Here is a 27138-nt window from a genome sequence, read left to right as displayed (position 1 = left end):
AAAAGCAACCCCGCATAGTACTATGAAACTAATCCAAATACTGAACCATTGGACCAAACCTGGTCCAAAACTGGAACCAAATGGACCAATCACATTTGTTTTCGTGGGCTGCGCTTGCTGGTTTTCTTGCTGACGTCCTTCATATCTTCCCGTGATAAGATCTGCATCAGATCTATTTCTTTAAATTTTCTTCTTCGTTTATACTATTATTCTGCTTTCATATTTTTCCCCTGCTAATGTCGACCTCATCAGGCTGAGAAGGAATTGATCGATCTCCCTGGTAATCAATCGGTTTGGGCTGAAACTTGGGCATGAGTTCCCCTGCCTTAGGCAACTTTAAACCTAGGTTCTTGTTCCTCAAATGACGCCCTGCCGTGGAACCAAGTCTGGAATAGAGCTGACTGCGACAGTTTGGCCAGGTTATGTTCCAAAGATTTTTTTACTAATTTTAGACTACTGAATCAATTGATCAATAATTGGGCTTCAGAAAGCTGTGAGGTAGCTACCTAAATCTTAAATCTCAAGTTGATTGTGATTGAACGAGAGAATTCTCTCAATCGAAGATGGTGCTGGCCTATTGCAGAAACAGTGAATCGTAAGGGAGAACTTTCTCCTTAATTACGATTGAGGATAGAGAATTTTCATAAATTACACATAAGCCCCTACTTTCAGATCTGTTCTATTTTGCCCCATTCTCACTTCAAAATTTCCAGTTTCATCCCTCCACTTAAAATTTAATTACCTTCCGTCCCTGATTACCCTTCTTGCTCAAAAGGGAGTCCTAGATTGTCCAAAAAATTACAAAACTGTCATTGTTCCTTAATATTATCATTTGTGGGCCCATAGCGATCCAAAATAAAGGATTCTGGAACCTGGGTTCATTAAAATATAAAAAACCATATTAAAATAAAAGACAATCTACTAAAAAGTAGCCACGGTTTGTGGGTAGAGAGGATTCCAGAAATTCAGGAACTCTAGAACTGCAAGCAGTAAAACTCCTACAAATTAAGCCCCACACTAGGGTAGTTTGGAGTTTCCTTGTACGGAAACTAGGGTTAGGGCTTATTGGGACCGGTTAATGCAGGAGTAGATTACAAGTAACTAACTCCGCAGTTTATAACCCCAAACAATACAAATAGAAGCAAGAAACAAAGAAATAATACCATCAAATAAACCCTCAAGGATACAATACCCATATAGGAGTAAAACCAGCCCAAAACGCAACCCGATTGGAGAAAGAAAGACCTTCTATAGAGCTGGAGAGAGAAAGGCGCGGCCAGGTCTGTGGGAGTCCGATTGAGCTGTACTTTTGGGTGTAGATAGTCCCTAGGGAGGGCACAAAAACCCCCAAATATGAAGGGCTTCTGACGGCTGGTTATGGAGTTACGCACTTTCTTGATTTTCAGACCTAAGAGAGAGAATGTAAAGAATTCTGCAGGAACATCAACTTGTCTTCTTCAGATAACCTTCAAGAGAGGATCGATTGATCTTCTTAGAGTATAGAACCAGTCCTCCAAAGGATCTGTAGATTAGATCTCAAACTTGGGTAGCAATGAGGGTCGATTGGCTTCAAGAACAAGAACTCTTTGGTTGGCTGATTCTGATTTTGTATGCTTTCACAAGTCTGAACTTCTAATAACAATAAATAGAAAAAAAAATAGAAAAGAAGAATCGATGGGGGGTTGAGAAGGGTGAAAGAGAATAAAGGAATGGGTATCACACCCCTTAAAGGTTTAGGCATCTCACCTCTCAATAACAGTTTTTTTAGCTAAAGAGTAATCACTCAATAATTCATTCATTCAAATCTCTCATTATGAGTACAAAGGCTCATCTATTTATAGAGGGCAAAATAGCAATCAAACTACTTAGGAACTAGTTTCACAATAGGACTAGACACTCCTACTACAACTAGGAATTCAAAATAGGACTAGGACTTGACTTTATGACTCCAACATGGAGTAGAACTAACTAATTAATAGTCCATATAGGACTTTACACCCGACCAATGGCTTAATGGGCCTTTATTGAATTAAATAGCAACTAACTAAACTAATGAATTAAATCTCGTTTTTCTACCTTCTACCCATATTTTAGACCCATTAAAGTGGTCCATTTCAAAGAAAACCCATGGGATCAAAGGCCCAACACATATATAACACAACCCAAGGCTTATTTGCAATAAAATAAGCCCAAGTGACTTATCTACATCAACTCGCCCTCTCTTAGAAAAAATTCGTCCTCGAATTTTGTAGAGTATGAGGGTGATTATATCATGCACGTCCCTCTTCAAGCCGTAGAAAAATTCAGGTAGCTCTTTGATAATAAAGATGTAGTCTAGAATGTGAGGAGCTCGATCTTCAAGATACTTTAATGGGATGACGAATTCCACATGCTCAACTTCAACATCTTCGGATGTATCCATAGGGTCATCTACATATGCACCTTTGATCTCTTCTAACTTCAATGCAACATAAAGCTCTTTTGGTTCATCTACCTGGTGGTTCCTAATCGGTTCCATTGATGGTTCAAACACAACTTCATTCTTGAACTCCTTAGGATCTTCCTCTTGGCTGTTCACAGTCATCACAGTTGTTGTAGTGTCAAGTTCCCTAATCTCAACCTCATTGTCCATTGTGGCAACTTTGTTGCTTTTGACTTTTCCCAAATGAGTCTCGTTGATGGGAACATCAATGACTAGTTTTTCCTCAACAATAGAAATGGCTGAAAAAATTTTAATACTAACCTTAACTTTTGACTCTAGTTCACTAGTCAGAGGTGTCTTCTCTTGTTGCTCTTTTGCAATAGAAGCCGATGATTCCTTTATGCTATTGTCAAGTGTGGATGGCTTTTGGACATCTGGTGGAAGGAAGTACATGTTTCGTTCATGCTCAGATAAGCACATGCCTGCCAACTCATACTGCATCTCGTCCCACGTTCTAGGTTTACATTCTTGAGCTTGAAGTTGCCTTTCACGGACTCTCCATTGCATTCGTACACAATCATTCATTTGGGAACACGCATATTGGCGTTTTTGTGTCTCTGTTATGTTGTAGTTGTCAAAGTACATGTCCAATTCATGCATCCATTCAAGGAATTTCTCATGAAAATAACGTGGCTGATCATTAGATTGGGCAGCAGTAGATGTATTCTGATGGGAATCCTGTGGAGGGAAGAGCCTTCTTTGAAAATATACAGGGAGGTATTGCGTCACTAATTGGTACTTCATCTCTTCCCAAGTCCTAGGCTCATGTCCTCGAACTCGGAGTCACTTTCCATGGACTCTCCACCAATCTCTAGCATGACCAATCAACCGGAAACAAACAACTTGAAGCTTTTGTGTCTCTGTCAAGTTATAGTAGTCAAAATATTCCTCCAGAGAATCTAACCAATCAAGGATGTAGAATGTATCCCTTTGTCTAGCGAAGTAACGAACTGATGGAACCATCTTCAGTTAGGCTCTGATAGATTGTTTGGATCTTTCTTCAACCGTAGCTTTGATATCACTTAATGCAGGAGTAGATTACAAGTAACTAACTCCGCAGTTTATAACCCCAAACAATACAAATAGAAGCAAGAAACAAAGAAATAATACCATCAAATATCCATATAGGAGCCAAACCAGCCCAAAACCCAACCCGATAGGAGAAAGAAAGACCTTCTATAGAGCTAGAGAGAGAAAGATGCGGCCAGGTCTGTGGGAGTCCGATTGAGCTGTACTTTTGGGTGTAGATAGTCCCTAGGGAGGGCACAAAAACCCCCAAATATGAAGGGCTTCTGACGGCTGGTTATGGAGTTACGCACTTTCTTGATTTTCATACCTAAGAGAGAGAATGTAAAGAATTCTGCAGGAACATCAACTTGTCTTCTTCAGATAACCTTCAAGAGAGGATCGATTGATCTTCTTAGAGTATAGAACCAGTCCTCCAAAGGATCTGTAGATCAGATCTCAAACTTGAGTAGCAATGAGGGTCGATTGGCTTCAAGAACAATAACTCTTTGGCTGGCTGATTCTGATTTTGTATGCTTTAACAGGTCTGAACTTCTAATAACAATAAATAGAAAATAAAAATAGAAAAGAAGAATCGATGGGAGGTTGAGAAGGGTGAAAGAGAATAAAGGAATGGGTATCTCACCCCTTAGGTTTTGGGTATCACACCCCTCAAAGGTTTAGGCATCTCACCTCTCAATAACAGTTTTTTTAGCTAAAGAGTAATCACTCAATAATTCATTCATTCAAATCTCTCATTATGAGTATATAGGCTCCTCTATTTATAGAGGGCAAAATAGCAATCAAACTACTTAGAAGCTAGTTTCCCAATAGGACTAGACACTCCTACTACAACTAGGAATTCAAAATAGGACTAGGACTTGACTTTATGACTCCAACATGGAGTAGAACTAACTAATTAATAGTCTATATAGGACTTTACACCCGACCAATGGCCTAATGGGCCTTTATTGAATTAAATAGCAACTAACTAAACTAATGAATTAAATATCGTTTTTCTACCTTGTACCCATATTTTAGGCCCATTAAAGTGGTCAATTTCAAAGAAAACCCATGGGATCAAAGGCCCAACACATATATAACACAACCCAAGGCTTATTTGCAACAAAATAAGCCCAAGTGAATTATCTACATCACCGGTTCTGATCAATTCATCATTGACCCTGGCCGGAACCAATCAGGATCTCAATTCAAGGTTTCTAATCCTTGGCCTCCACAACTTGTGTGAAGATAAAATTCCGGAAAATAAAAAATTATGGAACCGCAGGAAATGCCAAAATATCCAAACTAGCTCCATGATAACTGGTTTCTAGAAGAACCACATCTGAACCAATTCTTGAACCACAGGCCATGGTTTGAACCAGAATTGAAACAAACCAGATCCAACCCCAACCAATCCAAACAGCAGAAAATTCCTTTCTCTTCCTCTTCTTTCTACCAGCTGAAAACTGCATCAGAATACTATTCCAAGAAAGGTGCCAATTTATCGCACAAGTTTCAGCAGCCTTGTCCATAATCAACCACCCAATATTACTACATATAACTTTGATTGGATTGCAGCAATCTTCCAACATTTTGTCACTATTCACTTTCCAAAGTCCCCAGCAGATGGATCAATGATAAAGTGGACTGTAAAATCTGTCTCTTACTGAACAAGCCTTCTATTATGACATGGAAAAATCCTCTATACCAGCCTGGCGGATCCATTAAGGACCATAAGTTTATAAAGAACTCCAACCTACCCCAGACAAAAGGAAACAAACAAGAAAGTAATTCAAACATTCCCCTTGCTGTTTGAATGCAGAGCATATCATAATTTTAATTGTTTATTTTTGTAGAGTTAAAAGGTTTCAAATAATTCCCAGATCCATGAATTCAGGAGCCAGAAGAAGCCTACCAACCTAGAATTTGTTCACCAGCAGTCATGCTTTTCTTATTGACTGTGTGTTGTGACTTTGTTAAATCTAAAAAATGACTTCCTCACAGAAGAATAACCTTATTTTTCCAAACCATTTCCAAATGGACCAAAAATTTAATCAAGGGAGTTCAAAGTATCAAATACACGATAACAACTTTACTATAGGAAGCCTGCCAACATCAAATGGAAGCTTCTGCAAAAATAAAATATATAACAAGCAAATTACACCCAAAAAAAAAGGCTGATCCAAGCTTGAAAATGGATAAAGTCTTTTGACTATTTATATCTAAAATTTCCAACAAAAATATTCAATGGGATTCCATAAAACTAGAGGAACACCCAAAAGAAAAAGGATTTGGATCATGATGGACTACATTAATGCTTCTCTTCAGGAAGTAAAGATTTCAAATACTTCAAAAAAAAAAAAAAAAGAAGAGGGAAAGATATGGTGAAACAGAGACAAAAAGGTAAATGCTGAGGCCTACTCACATAATGAATAGATATAGAATGATTCTATGCCCTAGATAAAATCATCTTTGGGTTCTCATTCGAACATCAAGCTGATCTCAAAAGAAAATACATCAACCAAGACCGGGTTCAGATACACAAGCGTCCCTGCTGAGTAGTGACCTTGAACTGCCTGTAAACCACCCACTTCATCTGTACACCATCAAAAGAAAGCTTCAAACAACAATGAGCTATTTGCTTCAATGGGATGGACCAACAGGACTACTGCCTAATCCCATTTTCTGTCCGAGCAGTGTTAGCTGGTCAACAAACTCTGCTCCAGTAATAAGCTCTGTTGTTCCATATATAACATGTTTGGCAGGTTGCTGATGGTGCGCAAACTCTTGCAAGCTCCCAAAGTCCACATAATTTCCACCACCTATCATGAACACAATTGCCTCTTTGAATGGTCCTTTCAAATGATTGCTACTGGTCCCCAAGCTTGATCTTGGGGCACGAGGATCAAACAGGAGGTATGAATCAATATCAGGGTTAGGCTTCCCTTCCATTAGGGCTTCTACAGTACTTGTCAACACCAACTGCCGATCACCTGACAAGAGATTCTTCACACCTGCTGTAACAGCACTAATTGACTGCCCATAGAGCTTCTCTGCCCAATCAACAATGTTGTTCTTGCTTGCAGAACTTGCCGAAGCCAAAGAGGCATTCAATGATTTTATCTTTTTTACATACTGAAATGCACAAGTATCCACCTCAGATTCTCTTAGAGCAGCTTCCACAGCTTCCAGTTCCGATTGAGGGATAGTTTCTGCAGAGAGAAGGTAAATTATAGCGAATCGTAGCTTATCAACATTTGAGCCCTTCCCTTTGAGGACACTAAGAAGTTCGCTCCGATCAATGCTTCCTCTCGACAGCATGTCATTCTCCTTCTTAACATAAGAATCCAATGACCTCTCCTTGATCTCACCCAACAACACAGTGGCTATATTGGTGTGCTTATCAATGACCTTCTTCCTCTCTGTAAGCTCAGGCAGTGAGTTCACAGCACTCATTAAATGTTTTGTGTTGCCAATCAAATCCTGATCATCAAAGTCAGCTGTATCTTTCCCACCAGTCCGCTTGTTCACCTCATCCACATCCTTCTTATATTTATTCAACTGGTTTTCTATCTCCACTGCAACTTCTGGGAATTCCAATGACCCATTTGCCACCCAAAAGGGGTCTGACGTATCTAATTCATAAGAACGGTTACCCCCCTTCTCCCCCGGCACAGTCAACCTATTAAGTTTCAAGCCAAGAACATCATGGACAAGAGGACGATACCTGAAATCGTGCTGGATTCCAACCGAAAGCTCAAAATTCCTGTCAAAGATACACAGAATTGGACGCTGGAAAGAGCTCCCCAGATTTCCCCCTTCTGTAAACAAATTGTTCTTCACAATCAAATGATCACGCAGTCGAGAATCAAGTTCAGATGCAACCATCTCCGCAGGTCCACCTCGTGGGCACCTTATGATGGGAACTACACCGAGTGTTACCAGGACACAGAACAATCCACTCACAATTTTCTCTATGATCCCCTCGATCTCACGATCCCCAGCAGAGGGATCATTAAGTTGGACGTAACACAACTTCTGCGCCAGCGAAAACATATTGTCCTCAAGCGTTATGAATTCTAAGTACTGGTCATGCACCTTTGAGACCCGATCAACTGAATCGGACTCTGCGGCTCCGGAGGCAAGATTCTCGAGCAGCGGCCTAGGGATGGAAGATGAGAAATTCAGGTGGAAGTTCTCATAGAGTGGAGCAGACAAATCTGCAACGATTCGCTGCATGTTTGATGCACTCGGCTGAACGAAGTAGACCGCAGGGACATCAGGAACAGGTTTCCTCTCCTTGTCGATTAGAAAATAGAGAGTCACTCCGTATTTGCGAAGTTCTTTGACATGGATCAAAGGCGAGAGAATGTCCTGGCAGAATCTGTCGTAAACCAAGATCTTGTAAACCTCGTCGTCCACATTCCCACTCGAATTCAAGGGTTGGTTCAGATTCAGCATACGAATGATACAACCTATCCATTAAAATGTATTAGGGAATTCACCCAACAGAAAGAAGAAACCAGAAGCAAAGGGTTGAAAGGATCGAAGGAGAAGTAGAAGGAATACTTACTGGTTTGTTTCTGCCGAAGATTGAGCGCCATTATCACCTTCAACAGAGTTTACTAGGGCGAGAGTCTCTTGCGTCTCGCCTTCGCTGCAACAGATCTGGATTTCAGTTCTGTTCTTTTCTCTTTCACACAGGCAAAGAAAGAGAACGCACAGAGACTACTATAGAAAGCCGACTATACCGATCGTAGGTTAATATAATAGGTCATCTTATTTTGATTCGTTAATTTATGTTTGGTTTACAGCGCTCGATCTCAACCATTTAATGCATTAAATCAATTAACACGTCATCTGACCAAAATTTTTTTTTTTTTTTTTTTTGTTGGAAGCTTTCTGGCCAATTACAGGGAAGAGAAAAGCATCCAATGATACTTTGGTTTACTTTGCTAATGTAATAAGTGAACTTTGATCAATAACTGAATTACGAAAGTACCCTTATTAAGAAAGTCATTTGAGACAGTTTTTATTTTTTTATTTTTTTATCTTTTTAGTAAGGTCATTTTGAGACAGTTGAGTTCACAATTGAGAGAAGCTTCTTCCCCTCTTGGTGAGTATAATACACAACAAAAGGGTAATATGTCATCCCTAAGATCTGGTTTTTGTACGACGTGACACGATTTACAATAAATAGTCAACGGCTGGGAGAATCTGAGCACAAACAAGGGCTCCCAACTGTTAGATGCACACCACAGAAAGTGCTGCGCCATGGAGGAACCTCGCAGGTCATCCCTCTCCCTTTCTTATGGTAAAAACTATGTCCATGTTTGGACCATATCAGTAATCATAAAATGATTCTATCGATTCTTCTATCTTGTTATTAATAATCAGGGCAAAGAACTCTGCCATGCTAGTGCATGGGACCAATGGGAGGCACGCCAGCATCTTCAACTCTCTGGCCATAGGGGGCAGCATCTCCGGGCATTACATGCACCAGCAGGACAGCATGGTCTAATAATTAACAGATCCAGATGAATAGATTATCTAATGCATTACAGACCTTATATGGGTGAGACTCAGCAATATACAGTCAGATTAACATTATTCTCACATTACTTTGTCAGTGTTTCACTACCGGTCCCAAGCCCGGATAGAAGAGGGTTAGTGCGTCAGTTCAGCAGCCAGTCACCAAAAAAACTTTTGCCAAGCCCTATTTACATGGATTCTAGAACCTTATATTTTTATATAACATTCCTCTCACATCCATATTTACAAACCAATATATAGAAGTCGTCGTCGTAGTTTTATCATTATTGATAAGCTTATGTACAACCAGGGATAGGTCACAAATTTCCCTACAAACTGGAATAAGAAACTAAATGAGCTGGGTAAGGAAGAGAGCCTCAATACTGTCCTCTTATTTATATACAAGGAGATAACAATATGTACGGATTTGAGGATCAGAATGCAGTTTAGAAAGATGGAAAACTCAAGTCATCTACACATCCCCCATCTCAACTTCAACATCCCCAGTTTTATCTGAGCCAATATTATCAACTAAGGTCGATCCTTCAAGATGCCCTTGCATGGCCACCAGATCTGCTGCTTCAGCACCATCCTGCAAAGCTACATCTGCTACCACAGCCAGCTCCTCAGCATCACTACCTTGTTGATTTTCCTCAACCCTATAATAAACCTGAAAAACCAATAAGAACAACATCATCCATCATCAGAACATGCCTGTAGTTTCAATAAGGCTGCAAATAACTACAATTGGCATAAGCCAGTGTACTATCACATCTCCCATTCTCATATGAAGCAGGGGAGGATTAGAGCCCTCTATTTTTTTCCTTCTATAATATGGCAGATAATTTAATTAATCATGTATACAGTATCCAGGAGATCTTTGCCTAGGTAAACATCCCGGACAGCACTCACTGATTGTCAGTTCAACATCACTGTGTGTGTGTGTGTGTGTGTGTGCGCAACTGCAACTGCACAACTTTTGTAGGCCTTGTAGAGATGGGCAAGAGTTCCATGTAATCTGGAAACCAAAAATGATAGAACTACGGTGCAACAAAGATTCCATTTCTTGCAATTGATTAGCTCCATGACGTGTCAGGCACAGGTACATTGTCATAATTTGAAATCTCAAGGTAACATAGAGCAAGACTTAAAAGTTTTTCTCCATACATATGAGGGTAGCAAACTTTTATATCTGATAAGGGGGACAAATCCAAAGGCAGAACGGAGGAAAGAAGCTTACCACACAAGTGCGCGGCGGTGACAACACTTTGAAGGAGTTCGGACGATTGTTGAAATTTGTTTCTGGAACCCCTGGTATCCCTTCTGGAGATGTGAAATGGTCTACATCATGACCCACCTGTGGTACAAAAATGCACAAATATCAACAAGAGACAATAATAGATGAGTAACTTATTAACTAATAAAATCTGATTAGTACCCACAGACCAAATATGCAGATAAGTAGCATCATGACTTCGACAACCAGAAAAATAAAATTCATGAGAGAGATTATCTAAACATCATGACTACTAAATCCGTTGTATTCAGGCTATCAGATAGATAAGCCCCATAAGAGGAAAAGGATGAGACTCTTAAGGCAGTTAGGATCAATCAACCATGTTACACATGTACTTTGGATCTAGAAATTTCCATAACCCGTCACAATACCATCAGAAGACTGCTTCACCCAATGCGTGTTGGGTGATCTACTAGTTACAGTTAGATCTGAAAGTTATAATTAAAGCACCAAATGCCTCTCAAATAACAAAAATATATAATTATTTCATATAAGGGATATCTCACTCTTCCCAGTCCACCGAATTCCAAAGCATCACTGTCCAAGGCTACTCTGTACTTTCCTGGCAAATCGCACCCAACTTTATACCTGTATGTATCAGAATTTAGGATTCATAAGACACGTTCAGATACATCAGTTCTCATCAGAAATAAAAGAAGAAATGTACCCATCATATGTATTCTCTGGATGAAAATTGAACACAAAAACTAAATCTCCACGCTCAAACACAATAACCTGCAAGGGAAACAAATAACCAAGGTTTAAAAGCCTAACAATAGTAAAAAAATGTAACGACAAGTGCTCTCAACACTTTCTTAGTCATGTTTAGATACCGTATGAATCATTCTGTCATTAGATAAATCAAACAACAATGACAACATCTATCAAACATCTAGCCATGAAGGGTTTTGGGGTCATTAATAAAGTTCATTTACTAGTGTTAACTCCAAGGATTAAAGTATCGGTATCGGTCGCTGTATCGGTCGATCAAAATTAAGATACGTATCGGAGGGTATCGTATCGTATCGGAGATACGCTAAGATACGCTAAAGATACGCACATAAATGGATAGGGAACACATTTTTATACACTTTTGCATAAAAAACAGTTAAAAAAAGTTATATATAACATGTAGAATGCATAAATACTTAAGTGGAGGGTATCGTATTGATAGACAAATATATTGAGTTGAAAATGTTCAAAATGATGAGGGTATGGTATTGATAGACAAATATATTTTTTTGAGAAAAATCAAAATTTTCCATGGAAATTGTAGAACACTTGTTTTTACATAACATATAAAAAATCTAAACATTTTTAATCATTGAGCATGAGTAGATCTAAGAAATTTGAAATAAATTGAAACCCTCATTTTCTCTTGAAAAAAGTTTGTAAATCCTTATAAATCCAATGATTTCATGTAATAATGATGCACAAAATGTGATTCTAAGTATGATGAACTAGGGGTGTCAATTCGTGGCCCGAACCGACTAAACGGATCGGGACCGACCGTTTATAGACCGGTCCAGCCCGGACCGTTTATTAAACGTGTCAGGCTTGAGCCCGGCCCGTTTATAAACGGTCGGTCTTGGTTTTGCTGCTTGGACCGTCGGACGCCAGACCGAGACTGACCGTTTAACACCCGATCGAGACCGGCCTATTGTGCACTGGCCTAGCCCGACCCTTTAATGATTGTAGAATACCTATTTTACCCCCCAAATTAGAAAGTAAAAAACTAAAAAGTAAAAACATGTTCATATTTTAAATAATGGTTATATTTGGTATCATTTATTAATTTATTATCATTTTTTTGGGTTTGCATGAGTGGGCCGGAATATAAGAGCACATTTTAAAGAGGGTCCGTTTAAAATTCGGTTAAAGCCCGTTTAACATTAAACATGTCCGTAGCCCAATTAAGGCCCGACTAAAGCCCGATTAAGGTGGCCCGATTATAGCCCGAGGCCGACCGACCGAATATAAAGTATACCATGCCCTCAATAACTAAGTCCGATTAGTTCAATGGGCGGACACGGTGTAGCCTTTGAAAGTCTTTAAGCCCGATTAAGCCCGATCGAAACCGAACCGACCCGACCGGTTGACACCCCTATGATGAACCTTAGATTTGTAAAAAAACTTGAAAATCTAAGGTTAAAGTTGAAAAAAGTGAGTAAAGATTCAAGAACTTACTATTCAAAATTTTCAACTTTCAAGTTCAAGGTTCTTCTTGGACTATGTTTTTCTCCTTTGAACCATTCACTTCGACAATGTTTCTTTCAATCTACCATTTGAGTCTCCAAAAAGGTGTGTGAATCAAAGGGGAAGAAAGAAGAGAAATATAGAAACCAATGGTGAGAGTTTGAAGTGTTTGTTCAAACAATAAAAGGCACATTCACGGGAATTTTCATATTTTCAGTCGATACGTATCGATACGGTACCGATACAGTACGATACGGCTCGATACTGCACGATACGGTCGATACATACCGATACGTACCGATACTCTCGGGAATTTCCAGATTTTCAAAAGTTCGTATCGTAGTGTATCGTACGTATCGGTACCGATACGGTACAGTACGATACGATACGCACGATACAGCGATACGTAAAAGGGGGCCCAATATTCCCCGTAGTGTATCGGTATGTATCGTGCCGATGCCTACCGATACGGATACGTATCGGCCGATACGGCACGATACGCACCGATACTTAAAACCATGGTTAACTCTCTCGCCTGATTCTTTTGACAGTGAAAGATATTTGATTTTCATAAATGATCATTCTGTAGAAAAAGTAATGTTGATTAATTATAATATGTTAAAAAGAATATATTTTTTTAAAACTAGAGGAGAAAAAAAGGTATGTGGAATAATGAGGAGCATTCCTACCTTGTCTTCTTCACCAGTGCTGCTCACAATCTGTTTTGTCGATGCAAGAAATGGAAATTTATCATCAAGCAAATTCATAGCTCTATGAAATCCATTCATGAACTGGATTATCAAGCACGCAGAAGATTAGTGTTAGAAATTATATATGGGAGACAAAAGGAAAAGTTAAGTGTGCAATGGTAAATATCAGGAATTAACAAGACATTGTGTCTGCATATTGGAGCTCTATCCTTGGGTGACTAAATGTGCAGAGGGGTAGGAGCCATCATTTTTATGATATCACTGAGGTATCTTACGTCAAAAATCCAGCACATATCTAATAACACAAATAATCTGGTATATAATCCACAGATCATTCACAATATTTCCCCCTATGCTATCTTACAGATATCAGAGTCATTTGTAGCCTGGGATATACCAAAAGTTTTGAAACTGGGAAACCTCAAAATAGCAGTCACAATTCCTCTGCAGGTGCATTGTGCTTATAGGATATAAGGCAAGAGGTCATAAATTTTCTTATGTCACTGACCAAAGTAAAACAGATGACCACATTCCATAAGGTCAAGAACAGCTAAGAATGAAATATGATAAAAGTCTGGCACTAAAACCAAGATTCCAACCTTGAATCTCAAATGATCTGCATCCACCAAGTCCCACTGTCGTCTGCATTTATCGTAACTCCAGCCATTGCCTTCTCTTGGGAAGTCAATCCAATCAGGATGACCAAACTACAGAATTCCATCAGAGAAGAAATAAGACTCGATTATAACAAATCAAAAAAAGCTGGCAAGTTGTGAGCAGGTAGATTAGGAGACAGATAGGTGAAATGTGTTTCTTTCTTCTAAACAAAAAAATGATTTACCACCAGAAGTAAGCCACTACGCCCTTCTCTCTACACCCTTCTCTCTGGACTCACCTCCAGGATCTTTGTAAATTTCCTAAAAGGACTCCTTTATTCTTCAACTTTTATTTCTCTTTTGTTCTTATTTTTTCTATACACATATGATGATACAAGGTATGGCAGTTTATCTTAAAGTGTACACCATCGTACCAAATGCTAGAAAATGCATCAGTTTTTTTAATTAAAAAATAATAAGGCAGTTGCACGCCCAGGTGCTGAAAGAATGACTTGTAACCAAGGTGGCACATTGACAACGATGGTGTGTGCATGTATGTGTTCAGGGATGGGATTGATTACCTCATTTCCCATAAAGTCTAGATAACCATCGCCTCCTAATGCCATCGTTATAAAATGAATCATCTACAAAGAAATACAATATCAATGAGAACATAAAGGTACAATATCAATTAGAAAACAATATCTAACATATTAGATTACAAATGAGATTTTTCAAATTGATATTGGAAAGCATAATGCACAAAAAATTAAAGGGGGGGGGTTCCCTCCGCTGCAACTTTTGAGTGAGGCTTTTGGGGCTACCTACTTTAGGGCTTAATATTTTATATAATATATATAAAAAGAGCCTGAATTTGGCCTTTTTGTTCAAGGGCTGCTCGTCTTTTGAATAGAAGGAAGTGGAATAGCGGGGGTGATCTCGCAATTTGGGGCCTTGGAGGGAGGGTATTATGGGGAACATTGAAATAGGGTGGGGTATACAAGTCATTTTACAGGGGGGGTTACTACAGTAATTTGGGTCTTAAAAGAGTTGCCCACAAGCAGTTTCATATTTCAGCTGGCAGTGTGCAAATATTTTACCCAAAAATTAAATACACATACAGATTGTATATATAACAGTAAGACTGAATCATTTTAAGGTACCCATGGTTGCAGTACAGACTAAAGACCATCAACTAAGAAACTCTGCCAACTACAATATGCAAACAGCAATAACTGTAAATGAGTAAAGCACAGACCTTGTGAAGGGCAATCCCTCGCTCAATAACAGGAGAAGCTTCCATCAAACAAGACATGCTAGAATACATTTCTTTATCCATTAGGAGAAAAGCAATGGTCTTGTCACCCACAATGGCCTGTCAGTAGAGAACAATTGTCAGGAAAAGAAAATGCTATTTGATTTGATAAAAAGGAAAGGATAAACCCAAGGACTTTATGACCATCCCAAGAAAGGTTCCTTCTTGGAGGAAATATCAGATATTTCATAGGTAGTTTTTTAAGGCTATTGAGAAGACAATAGTCCCTCTCCCCCACCCCCACAACCCCCCCCAAAAAAAAAAAAAAAAGAGGAAGGAGCATGTCCTTTAAAGTTGCTCCATACCATAATGAACCTATCTAACCTTCGTCTCCTTTATGACATTGCAGCAATGACCACACAATTAAGTGATAGGGAAGGCCTCCAGATGGTAGAACATGTTGTTTTATGGTTGTCCTTGTTGGCAACTCGGCCACGTGGCGGTGATGACGTGGCCAGTTTGGGTGACGTGGATGAAAATGATGACATGGTAGTATCCAGTGTCACCGATGAGATAACAGAACAGCTTGGTATGCATGGAGTGGTTTAATACACCATTAATAGGTGGTGCGGGTTTCTGGGTCAAAACTGGCAAAATTGGCCTATTTACGATCGAGGGAATTTTCGGCATTGAAGATGAATTTTTTAAAGGAAGCGTTCTACAGGTAACAATACGACAAAAATACAATCTTTCCAATGGTTCTGATTTCATCGCATTCCAATTCCGTATGAGAAAGATACGTCATTGGAAAGGTGTAGGGGCATTTTGGTCTTTTTACATGGATGATTCAGATGATTGAGTCTTCTGAAAAATCGTAGAGCATCCAGTTACGATTCCAACGCACTTCGTTTCATCTCGATCGGATATCGTATTAAAAAGTTATAAGCGTTTCCGTAAAGTCGGTTCGAAAATCCAAACCGAAAATCCATCAGTTGCTCTCGGTGTTGGGTGGATTTTTCGGATTTTATTTTTGAAATTCGAAGGGCTTTTGTGTAATTTAAATATTTTGAAGGTCTGAGTTGCAAGGGGTCTTTAAGCACTGAAACATATGGAGGCAGGGGCTTGATTGTAATAAAGAGGAGTAAAGGGAAGTGAAATGGATGGCCAAGATTCGACCACGTAGGCTTGATGCCCATCCAAAGGCTGCTGAGATTTTGGTGTGATATGGACGAGATAGATGCTTGCGCGTGGGATTTGATTGGTTAGATGCATAATTCTTGATGCACTGGCGCTACACTATATCAAGGTATGTTATTGTGTTTCGCGCGTGTATAGAAGGTATGAAAAGGATTCCGATCTTAATGATCTCATGAAATCTGATTAAAGCCATCATGGAAGATTCGGATCCAACGGTCAATATGCTTTTTCACTTTTGTGAGTGGGAGACAAGCTCCCTTAAAATCCGGAAAAGCAACCAATCATAGATCGACAACACTTCTGACGTTGTCAGCGCCTACGTCATGATGACGTCATCGAGATTCAAATCTAACGGTTTGGATCTGTTGTCCGTTGGTTTAATCGGACGGTTTGGATTATAAGATCTCTTATATGAGATCTACGGTCAGATTTCGCCCCTGTTGCGCGCGCCGCCGGTGTAGCCTACGCCACCCGTACGAAGATTCCATTTCGGGCTATCTCATTGCTCCAACTTCAAAAGGTCATATCTCTCTCATTTTAAGTCGGATTTGAGTGATTCAAGTTGGAGATTCTTCATCTCTCCGAGCTCTACACATCTGAGGGAAGAAATCAGGTAGAGAGGTTGCTGAGGTGGTCGGAAAAACGAGTTGAAGCTCGTGGAAGGCTAAATGTTTGAATGAAACACTTCCATCCTCTTGCACTTCATCTATAGCCACCATTAGAGGCTTAGGAAGCTGCTGGAAACCAAGGTAGCAAGTCCTATTGGTTGTTGCCAAGAGAAAAGAAAAGAAAATAGAAGAGAAGAGAAGAAGAGGGAAATAGAGAAGAAGTTTTTTTCCTCTCTTTGTGTGTGTGTGAATGTGAATGTGAATGCCATTGTTACTCCATGAAAGTAAAGACAAGGAGAAAAGAAAGAAGAAGAAGAAGAACCTAGAATTTGGTTCTTGTGAGTTGCTTCAAGAAACCCAAGTGCCAACCGGGGTTGAAGCATTGGCGGCACCGAGACAACGTGATTGTGGTCCGCATCAAGTGGAGATCGACATTATTGCATCTCCGACGGTTACTCCTTGCCAAGGTAACCTCACTTTTGCCAAATTTCCATTATTATAAATCATTGTAGGCAAGATGTTTGATAAAATGCCTAAGTGATAGTTGTAGTCTATTTGGGGGAAATTTGCATGTATGAGTGCTTCACTATAGGGCATTGTTATAAGCCCAACTTTATTTTATTCGTGTTCAGTGGGTGCTGGACACAGGGGCTATGTGTTCCTTGGTAGGTACAACTACCTAAACCTATTTGCCGTGGGTGCGGCCTCTCAGATCATTCTGAGAAAACTAGGGTGAAGATCTAGCCATTGTATGTCATTGGTGGAAACTGGAAATGTGTTCCCTTGGCTGTGGGTGCAGTCATAATTAGTATTGAGTAAATGCTGAGTCCGACAGTGGGCATTACTCCGTGCATGTAGGCAACTGGCCGAAGCACGTATTTCTTGTGTTGTGGATGTGTATGCTCGTATTTGTATTGTGGATTGGAGTGCTTGGCTGCAGAATGGGTGTGTACATCTGGTAGACCTGACCACTTGGTGGTGCAGTGTGGATGTGCATACGACTGTGTATATATGTGACCGTGATTACTGTGTGAGGTTTATAAGACAGCTCTGGGCAGCAATACATGTTATGTGAGTAAGTTTCATGCAACAGTAAGAATGGTCAGTAGTATACATAGCAGCTCTGGGCAGCATCAATAGACTGTGCTATTGAAGTGAAAATAGTGATTGCCACATCAGGGGTACAGTTGGAAAGTAAAAAAATATTTGGCACACTGATTCACCCCCCCTCTCAGTGTCAATCGGGACTCAACAGCTGCCACGTTGGGCGAGATGGAAGTGAAGATATCTGATTCTTTTCTTGTATGGCAAATTATGCAATCACTTCCATCATCATTTGGTACTCTTAAGACCTCCTATAATGCACAAAAATTGGAGTGGAATCTTGAGGACATGACTTCCATATTAGTACAGGAAGAGGAAAGAAAGAAGAAGGAAAAATTTAACTCTGCTTATTTTGTTTCCAATAATGGGGGTAAGAAGAAATTCAAGAAAAATTGGAATGGCAAGAAAAATCAGGAAAAATAGAACAGAAAACCGATCAGAATCTGAAACCAAAGACTAAGGCTTTTAAGGGAAAATGTTTCTTCTGCAAAAAGGATGGACATATGAAGACAGATTGCTATGGCTATAAGAAATGGCTTGAAAAGAAAGGTACACCTTTAGCTCTAATGTGTCTTAAATCCAATCTTATAGATGTTTCTCCTGATTCGTGGTGGATTGATACTGGAGCAACTATTCACATCACTAATTGTTTGCAGGAGTTAAGAAGTAGGAGGAAACCAAGTGAGGGAGAGATGAGGATCTACATGGGAAATGGAGAGAAGACCGAAGTTGAATTTATAGGAGTAGTTAGATTACTTTTATCCTCTGGTTTTATTTTGAATTTAAATGATGTGGTTTATGTACCGTCGTTTAGATGAAAACTTATTTCAGTATCTAAACTTGACAGTTGTGGTTACACTTTTAATATTGGCAATGGAAAACTTACTCTCTATTCTGATTCTCTTATGGTTGGATCTGCCTTGTTATATGACGGTCTTTATAAATTTGATTTGGATATTAGTTCTTCCAAATATGCCAACAGTTCTTCCAAATATGCCAATAGTTCTTCTGTTATAAATTATGTGGTTACAAATCCTAAACGTGTTAGATTGGATGAAAATTCTTCTATGTTGTGGCATAAACTTTTAGGACATATTTCTAAACAGAGGATAGAATGATTGATTAAGGATGGTACACTTCCTCAATTAGATTTTTCAGATTTTGGAATTTGTATTGATTGCATTAAGGGGAAACACACTAGAGCTAAAAAGAAAGGTGCAACCAGGAAGGGTGAAGCATTGGAGCTAATTCATACTGATATTTGTGGTCTATTCACTCCTACTACCATGGGTGGATACAGATATTTTATTACTTTCATAGATGATTTTTCCCGTTTTGGTTTTATTTACCTTATTCAAGAAAAATCTGAATCCTTAGATGCCTTCAAAGTTTTAAAAGCAGAGGTAGAACTTAAAAGGGAAAAGAAGATAAAAAGTGTGAGATCTGATTGAGGTGGAGAGTTTTATGGTAGATATGATGAAACTGGACGTAACCCTGGACCATTTGCCAGATTCTTACAAGAATGTGGTATTGACGCTCAGTACACTATGCCTGGTTCACCTGAGCAGAATGGGGGTGGCTGAAAGGAGAAACCGTACCCTTATGAATATGGTGAGAAGCATGATAAGTAATTCAATTTTATCTGATTTCTTATAGGGTGATGCTTTGAAAACAGCAGTATATATTTTGAATAAAGTGCCTAGCAAGTCTGTTCCCAGAACTCCCTATAAATTGTGGACTGGTAAAAAGTTAAATTTATCTCATTTTCATATATGGGGATGTGTTGCAAAGGTGAGACCTTACAATCCTCAGATGAGGAAGCTTGATCCAAGGACCATTAGTGGTCATTTTATCGGTTATTCTGAAAGATCAAGAGGATATAGATTCTATTGTCCTACACATTTTACTAGAGTAGTGGAATCAAATCGGGCAGTTTTCTTTGAGGATGATTTAGATTTTCAATCTGCTCAACCACGTAACTTTGTTTTTGAGGAGGAACATGTTCTTGTACCCATGCCTGTGACACTGCCGTCTACTGTATTACAGCCTCACATTGAACAAGAGAATGTCCCCACTCACAAACCTGTGCAACCTATAGTAGTTGAGCCTGCACCCCCTGTTGTTGATGAGATTCAGGACCATATTGTTGCTGATGTTCCCTTAAGGAAATCAGAGAGAACTCGTAGGCCTGCCATATCTGATGACTATGTTGTTTATTTACAAGAACATGAGTTTGATATTACTTTGGATTCAGATCCAATCAGTTTTGTCCAGGCTGTCAATGATCCCAATTCATCAATGTGGATGTTTGCCATGCAAGATGAATTGAATTCTATGTCTGTTAATGATGTTTGGAATTTAGTTGAATTACTAAAAGGATGCAGACCGATTGGTTGTAAATGGATTTTCAAGATCAAATGGAACTCTAAAGGTGAAATTGAGCGTTACAAGGCCAGACTTGTAGCAAAAGGATTCAGCCAGAGAGAGGGCATAGATTACAAGGAAACATTCTCACTAGTCTCAACAAAAGATTCTTTCAGAATCATCATGGCTTTAGTTGCACATTTTGATTTGGAACTTCATCAGATGGATGTCAAAACAACTTTCCTAAATGGAGATCTTGAAGAGGATGTTTACATGCAACAACCCCTTGGCTTCAGGCAAGCTGATACAGAGCACCTTGTGTGCAAACTTAAGAAATCTATTTATGGTTTGAAACAAGCATCTAGACAGTGGTATCTTAAGTTCGATGAAGTTATCACTTCTTGTGGTTTCAAAGAAAATCTTGTGGACCAGTGTATTTATCTGAAGATCAGTGGGAGTAAGTTCATTTTCCTTGTGCTTTATGTTGATGATATTCTTCTTGCCAGCAATAATGTTGATCTTTTGCATGAGACAAAACGATTATTATCAAGTCACTTTGATATGAAGGATCTTGGTGAGGCCTCTTATGTTTTGGGCATTGAGATTCATCGAGATAGGTCTTGTGGCGTTCTTGGTTTGTCTCAAAAAGGTTACATTGAGAGGATATTAAAAAGGTTTAATATGTTAGCATGTTCCCCTAGTAAGGCTCCAGTTGTAAAAGGGGACAAATTTGGCAAGTCTCAATGTCCACAGACAGAATTGGAGTGCAATCAAATGAAGAACATACCTTATGCATCTGTTGTTGGTAGTTTGATGTATGCTCAAGTTTGTAACAGCCTGACATTGCCTATGTTGTTAGTGTACTTAGGAGATATTTGAGCAACCCTGGTGAAGCGCATTGGGTAGCTGCTAAGAAAGTTATGAGATATTTACAGGGCACTAAGGATTTTATGCTTACTTATAGAAGAACCGATTCACTTGATGTAGTCGGTTACACTGACGCAGATTTTGCTGGATGCCTAGATGACCTCAAGTCTACTTCTGGATATGTTTTTGTGATGGCAGGTGGGGCTATATCTTGGAAGAGTGTCAAGCAGACACTCACTGCATCTTCTACTATGCAAGTTGAGTATGTGGCGTGTTATGAAGCCATTATTCAAGCTTTATGGTTAAGGAATTTTATCTCAGGGCTACAGATTGTTGACTCTATATTTAAACCATTGAGGATGTTCTGTGACAACTCCGCAGTGGTACGTTTCTCTCATAACAGTAAAAGTACTTCAGGCTCTAAACACATTGACATTAAGTATTTTTTTGTCAGAGAGAAAGTTCAAGAGTCACAGATTACAATGGAGCAGATTGCTACAGAGAACATGATTGCATATCCTCTTACTAAGGGCTTGACTCCAAAAGTCTTTCAAGAGCATGTCACTAATATGGGACTTGTTAGTTATTTTGATGCATTTTATTAGTGGGAGTTTTGCTCAATATGTTTGCATTTGATTTTCAGTTTTATTGCATTATTATTATTCTCAAGAATATATATATATATGCATTTTTATGGCAATTTGTTTATGTGTATACACTTATCTATTTGCCTCCTATAGAAAATTGAGGTTATATGTGGTGTATTTACCTCATTCGGTATCTGAGGTTCCAGTCAATACACATACATCCAGTCGCTAGTAAAGCCTCGTTTGATTGAGGACTAGTGCTAGTGTTGTGGGACATCCGGACTCAATCCCAATGAGCTTCTTTGATTGAAGCTTAAGCGTTTGGGAGACGCTTGTAATTAATGAGACCTTCGGAATCTGTCTCATAGGGCTCATTTGGTTTTCGAGCCAGGACCAATTTGAAAATAGACATGATGATCACTATAGTATGTTATTTTCATACCACACTTTCATATTGTTCAGCCCAAGTCGGTGATGTTATGAGCACCTTGATGTGTGTGGTCTCATATTGCTTTAGATGTGATGATCAATACGGTTGGGTGTTTGTAATTCTCATTCGGACCAAGGAATTTGGTTTAAGGTGCACTCCATTCGACACTGTTTTGTTTGTGGCCACATTCAGTTTATCTAAATCAGAGAGTCGTTTTAAATAAATTTTAAAATCTAAAACTTGTGTCATATGCTGCCCAAGTGGGAGATTGTAAGATTTCCTATTAGGTGGGTTAGCATAGTCAAAGATTTGTTTTCAAATCGATTTAGTGGTGTTGATTAAAGATGGAGTAAGCAGAAAGAATCTAATATTATTGGTAAGTGATCTCTATGGAGATATTGGATTCTATTAGCACACCTTAATGGTATGAAATATTTATTACTATGTGTGGACCTAAGGTATTGGTTCCTTAACGGGGAGAAAATCCTAATTTTATTGCAGGGTTGGTCCCTACCCTCACCCCTATATATAGTTATCACTGACCCATTAAGTGAAGCTAACAATCAAAAGCAAAAGGAAAAGAGGGTAGACCAGACCAACATTGATCGTGTTGTATAAGGAACATACAAGAAGACGTTGAGGAGTTCTTATTCTTCAACCACAGATTCAAGTATGCCTAAAACGTGTATTTTATAGTGTTTGTCGTGCATGCTTATCGATCTTCATGAATCGTTCCGTATTTATTTTCTATCACAGCCTTCTTGTTCGTCAATTCAAGATGAGTCCCGTCACTTGCAATACCCTATTGGAAGTACTTCTCAAGTATGACAAGAAGGCAAAGGCTTCGACTCTTTTCCACTAAACGTTGGACAACCACACCCACCAAGTTACCAAGCTGTGAATACGGGTACATTTAATAATATGGTGAACGAGTGTTTTCGATTGGGAAAGTTCTCGGAGGTGATTGAGGTGTTTAAGAAGGCTGGAATGTAGCCCAAGTCGAAGCCTTATGCCATGAATACCGGCGAGTTTTCTGCGTTGGCAGAAATTCGAGTCATTTAGGGTGCCACCGATGAGAGGCTTCACTCTGAACAACAGAGACAACGTTAGCAGCAAGGGTAAAATGGTCATTGACCTTTTCCTTTTTAGGTAAAGATATTATAAGGGTAAAATCATATTTTCAACTTAAAAAAATAACACGAAACGCAAGGGGGGTCGATGTAATAAGGGCAAACGCAAGGAGAGGTGGATGGAAAATTCCCTTATTTTTATTATTAAAAGAGGTTGGCTACCTCCCAATAGGCCGGGATGCCATGACTTCATCAGTAAAGCCATCCCTATCCTTTATTATATTTTATTTATTTCTTTTATCGCAATCCCTCTCTTATCTTAATTTCCCTATTTTCTCTTTGTGGAATCCCTGCACGCATCATCTGGTATCTAAGCTCAGGCACGGGATCCACCAGTGGAATTTCTACAACTTCTCTTTAGAGAAACGAAATCATGGCTTCTTTGATTAAGCCAAGGGAAGACAACCAACATGGTAAGCGACTTGGGAGGATCTAGAGAATGAAGATTCAATTTACAACAAGTGATTTTGAGGACAAGACCAATATTAATAGGGATGGAATGTTACATGCACATATTAGTGGGGTTACTTTGAGATAGAATTTCTTTGTTTAGGAATTTTCAATTATGCAGGAGTTACCGGTTATAGTAGTAGTTATTTAGTGAAGTGGTGTTAGTGGAGTAAGAGGATGAAACTCTTTTGTAACTGTTATCTTTTCCTATTTAAGAGGATGAGAAAAAAAGTAGAGGCAACGTATGAAATCCTAAACTATCTCTTGATGTTATCTTGAGAAGAGGTCGGCTACCTCCCAACAGGTCGGGACATCATGGCTTCGTCCGTAAAGCCAACACTATCCTTTATTAGATTTTATTTATTTCTTTTATCTCAATCCCTCTCGTCTTAATTTTCCTATTTTCTCTTTACAAAATGTGGGAAGTTGTATTAGTGGGTAATAGAAGTTTAGAAAGTTATTATAATGGGTTAAGGGAGAAATAGTAGAAGGAGTTACAGGGTGGAGTAGATAGAGGGTCCAAGAAAACGTGGAGAGGGTGAATTGTAAGTTGTAACCATTTATCCTATCCTATATAATAGGAATTAGTATAGAAAGTAGCCAAGGAAAACAATAATGCTCAACTGTTGAGTTGAGGCGGGCTACCTCCTACTCAGACTGGATGCTATGGTTTTGTCAGTAAATCCAGTCCTATCACCCTTTTTTTTTTTTTTTTTTTCTTAGTCTTTTGTATTTTTTTTATTGGGTTCATCTATTTGTAAACAAGCAGGTTATAAACAAAATTTGTAACCAGACATTAGATACCCTAGTACATAGTTTAGTTCAATTTTAATAGAGGGTAATTGACGTAATTTCATAATATTAATTGACCACTATTAATTGATTTCCTTTCCCTAAATTCATCCCTTTAGTTCAAGGGTATATTAGGAAATCCGACCCCAAGATCCCATCCCATTCTTCTTATTTATTCACTTTTCTATTTTAACTCTTTCACCAAAAAAACAATGATATGCTTAAATCATCGTAGCAGTAAATCCAAATATTGAACTTTCTTTGAAGGAGATCGATTTTTTCATGAAGGAGATCGAGAAAAGCAATAGTTACACAAGAGAATCATTGGGTTTGATTTCATATTGCGAGAGTTCAACCTATTACTAAGATCATGCATCATCCACGTGATTTGTCTTTCCGAATTCCCAATATCCAAATCTAATTCAAAAAAAGTATATTTAAGTCTGATATCAAGGAAATGATGTGTATGGTAGAAGGATTGATTGTAACCCTATACCTATTTTAGATTAGTGATATGGGTGAATTTAGATCTCTCACATAACAATTATGGATTAGTGATATATGTAGATTGCAAAAAAAAAAAAGGATTGATTGGTACCTCTTTCCTTATTAAATAGGATTCCCAAAATACTTACCTCATTCAATCTACACATATTTTACTGCAAACCCAATACCACTTTTCACATAAGAATATAACCATCCCAATGATCTCCGCAATGCTAATTATAAGGATGAGCTGGATCGAATAATATTGTGCTTTAACCAGGCCTAATCCAGCCCAACTCAAATCGACACTAATTTTAACCATGATTTATATAATTTAATTTAGGGCTATCATCTTATCATTTTATTCAGAATAATGAAATCTAGGTCATGGTTTCTTATGCTCATAAATCAATATCTATGACCACTAATTCCAATCCAAATCAAGCGATTAGGCGATCCGATTTCCAATTCTTGGTGAAAGAACCAATCTGTTTGGGAGAGGCAAAACTAATATTTGATTCACATGTAATTTGTTATAGATTAGGAATGTGTTTGAAATTTAAAAATAAATTGAAGTTAAATTATAAATAAAGTCATTCATATGGTATAAAAAAACAAATAATTAAGAAACATGTCTTAATGTGTAAATTACAAGAAATTCTTCTCCACCTGCGAAAAGTGAGTAACCGACACTCACTTTATTGTTTTTATGATGGTAGATTTACCTTAATACCCATAAAATACAAATTTTTTTATAAATTTTCATTCAATTCACTAAAAGTGAAATGATAATTTAATCCTTAAAGTGGCAAGAATAATGATTATCTATTGATGGACATAAAAGAGAGGTTACAACTTATGTTGTAACCGCCAAAGTGACAAACATATTAACCCTTTTCTATTTTACGTTATTAGTAGGAATCACAAGGCATTGATGGTACAGGGATTTTAAAGAATAATTTCATTACTTTGTTAAAAAATTACCAATTACATAATATAGAAAGTCACTAGATTACAACCCATCACTGCCTTAGATAGCCCATGCAAGATATATGAGATCCTTGTATAGATAGGATCATAGGAGATTGCATGGGATATGGTATCTTCAGGAAATAGGAAAGTGATTCATGGTCCTTAGTTGGAGTGGATCTAATATACATAACAACTAAAGCATATCTAATATGGTGCCTAGTTGTTCACTTTTTTATGTATTTGGAACGAAACTGAAATGACGGAACAAAGTTTTGTCGTTTCTAGCATTTTTTTCCCTTTTTGTTCGAAAGAAAAAAACCAAAAAACAAGAAGTTGACACCAAACGTTTTATTCCTCTTTTTTGTTTCCATAGAACGAAAAAACGTCAGAAACGTTTTTCTAAGTGACTACCAAACGCAGTTGAACTCTTTTGTTTAGAAACATAGTTCTTCATGAATTTCCAAATCACAGAAGACAAACTACACTTTGAGGGAGTGACCTCCTTAGATTGGAGAGAGAGAGAGAGAGAGAGAGAGAGAGAGAGAGAGAGAGAGAGAGAGAGAGAGAGAGAGAGATAACCAAACTCGCATGCGTGTGACTCAGGAAAAACTCCATCAAGTGAACTTTAGAATGACTTGGACCACATCTTGCTAATTTTTATGCATAGAGGTCTACATGACTTTTGACTAAGTTTTCAATATTTTTCACTTTGACTCAAACCTAATTTTCTAACTAAGCCTGGATACTTGGATATTTTTATGCTTATGAATAATTACTTAATTATTCGTATAAATAAGAATGGATGTTTTGGAATTACAGACACTGTTATAATACTAATACTAACCCTTAGTGCTCGGAATCGATTATAACATACATATAGAGGCTAACTTATCATAGGATTTTTCAAGTCCCACCTAATTTTCCATATATAATAAAAAATAATCTGGTAAACTCATCAATCCAAACTTGCCATAAATAATTGATCATTTTTAACTTCTTCTTTTTTCCAAAAATGATCAGTAGTTTCATAATCTACACTCATATGTGAATAAAAACAGTGTTTGGTGATAGATAG

At 38.3% G+C, this 27138-nt stretch overlaps 2 protein-coding genes across 2 annotated transcripts; both read right to left on the bottom strand.

The window, feature by feature from the left end:
- Positions 1–5685: 5685 nt before the first annotated feature.
- On the bottom strand, positions 5686–8246 carry LOC122060086 (SEC1 family transport protein SLY1). The gene is made up of 2 exons (XM_042623253.1): positions 8064–8246; positions 5686–7965 (listed from the first exon to the last, which is right to left on the bottom strand). Exons 1-2 carry the CDS (start codon positions 8092–8094, stop codon positions 6134–6136), a joined length of 1863 nt encoding a protein of 620 aa, XP_042479187.1. The 5' UTR covers positions 8095–8246; the 3' UTR covers positions 5686–6133.
- Positions 8247–9278: 1032 nt separating this feature from the next.
- On the bottom strand, positions 9279–15227 carry LOC122059196 (1,4-alpha-glucan-branching enzyme 1, chloroplastic/amyloplastic-like). The gene is made up of 8 exons (XM_042621880.1): positions 15080–15227; positions 14403–14465; positions 13825–13932; positions 13205–13306; positions 10987–11054; positions 10826–10907; positions 10263–10379; positions 9279–9692 (listed from the first exon to the last, which is right to left on the bottom strand). The coding sequence occupies exons 1-8, from the start codon at positions 15158–15160 to the stop codon at positions 9495–9497; spliced, it is 819 nt and encodes a 272-aa protein (XP_042477814.1). The 5' UTR covers positions 15161–15227; the 3' UTR covers positions 9279–9494.
- Between the last annotated feature and the right edge of the window lie 11911 nt (positions 15228–27138).

The sequence above is a fragment of the Macadamia integrifolia genome, chromosome 13 (genome assembly GCF_013358625.1).
Source record: "Macadamia integrifolia cultivar HAES 741 chromosome 13, SCU_Mint_v3, whole genome shotgun sequence".
Taxonomy (NCBI): domain Eukaryota; kingdom Viridiplantae; phylum Streptophyta; class Magnoliopsida; order Proteales; family Proteaceae; genus Macadamia; species Macadamia integrifolia.
This window is presented reverse-complemented; position numbering and strand designations above follow the sequence as displayed.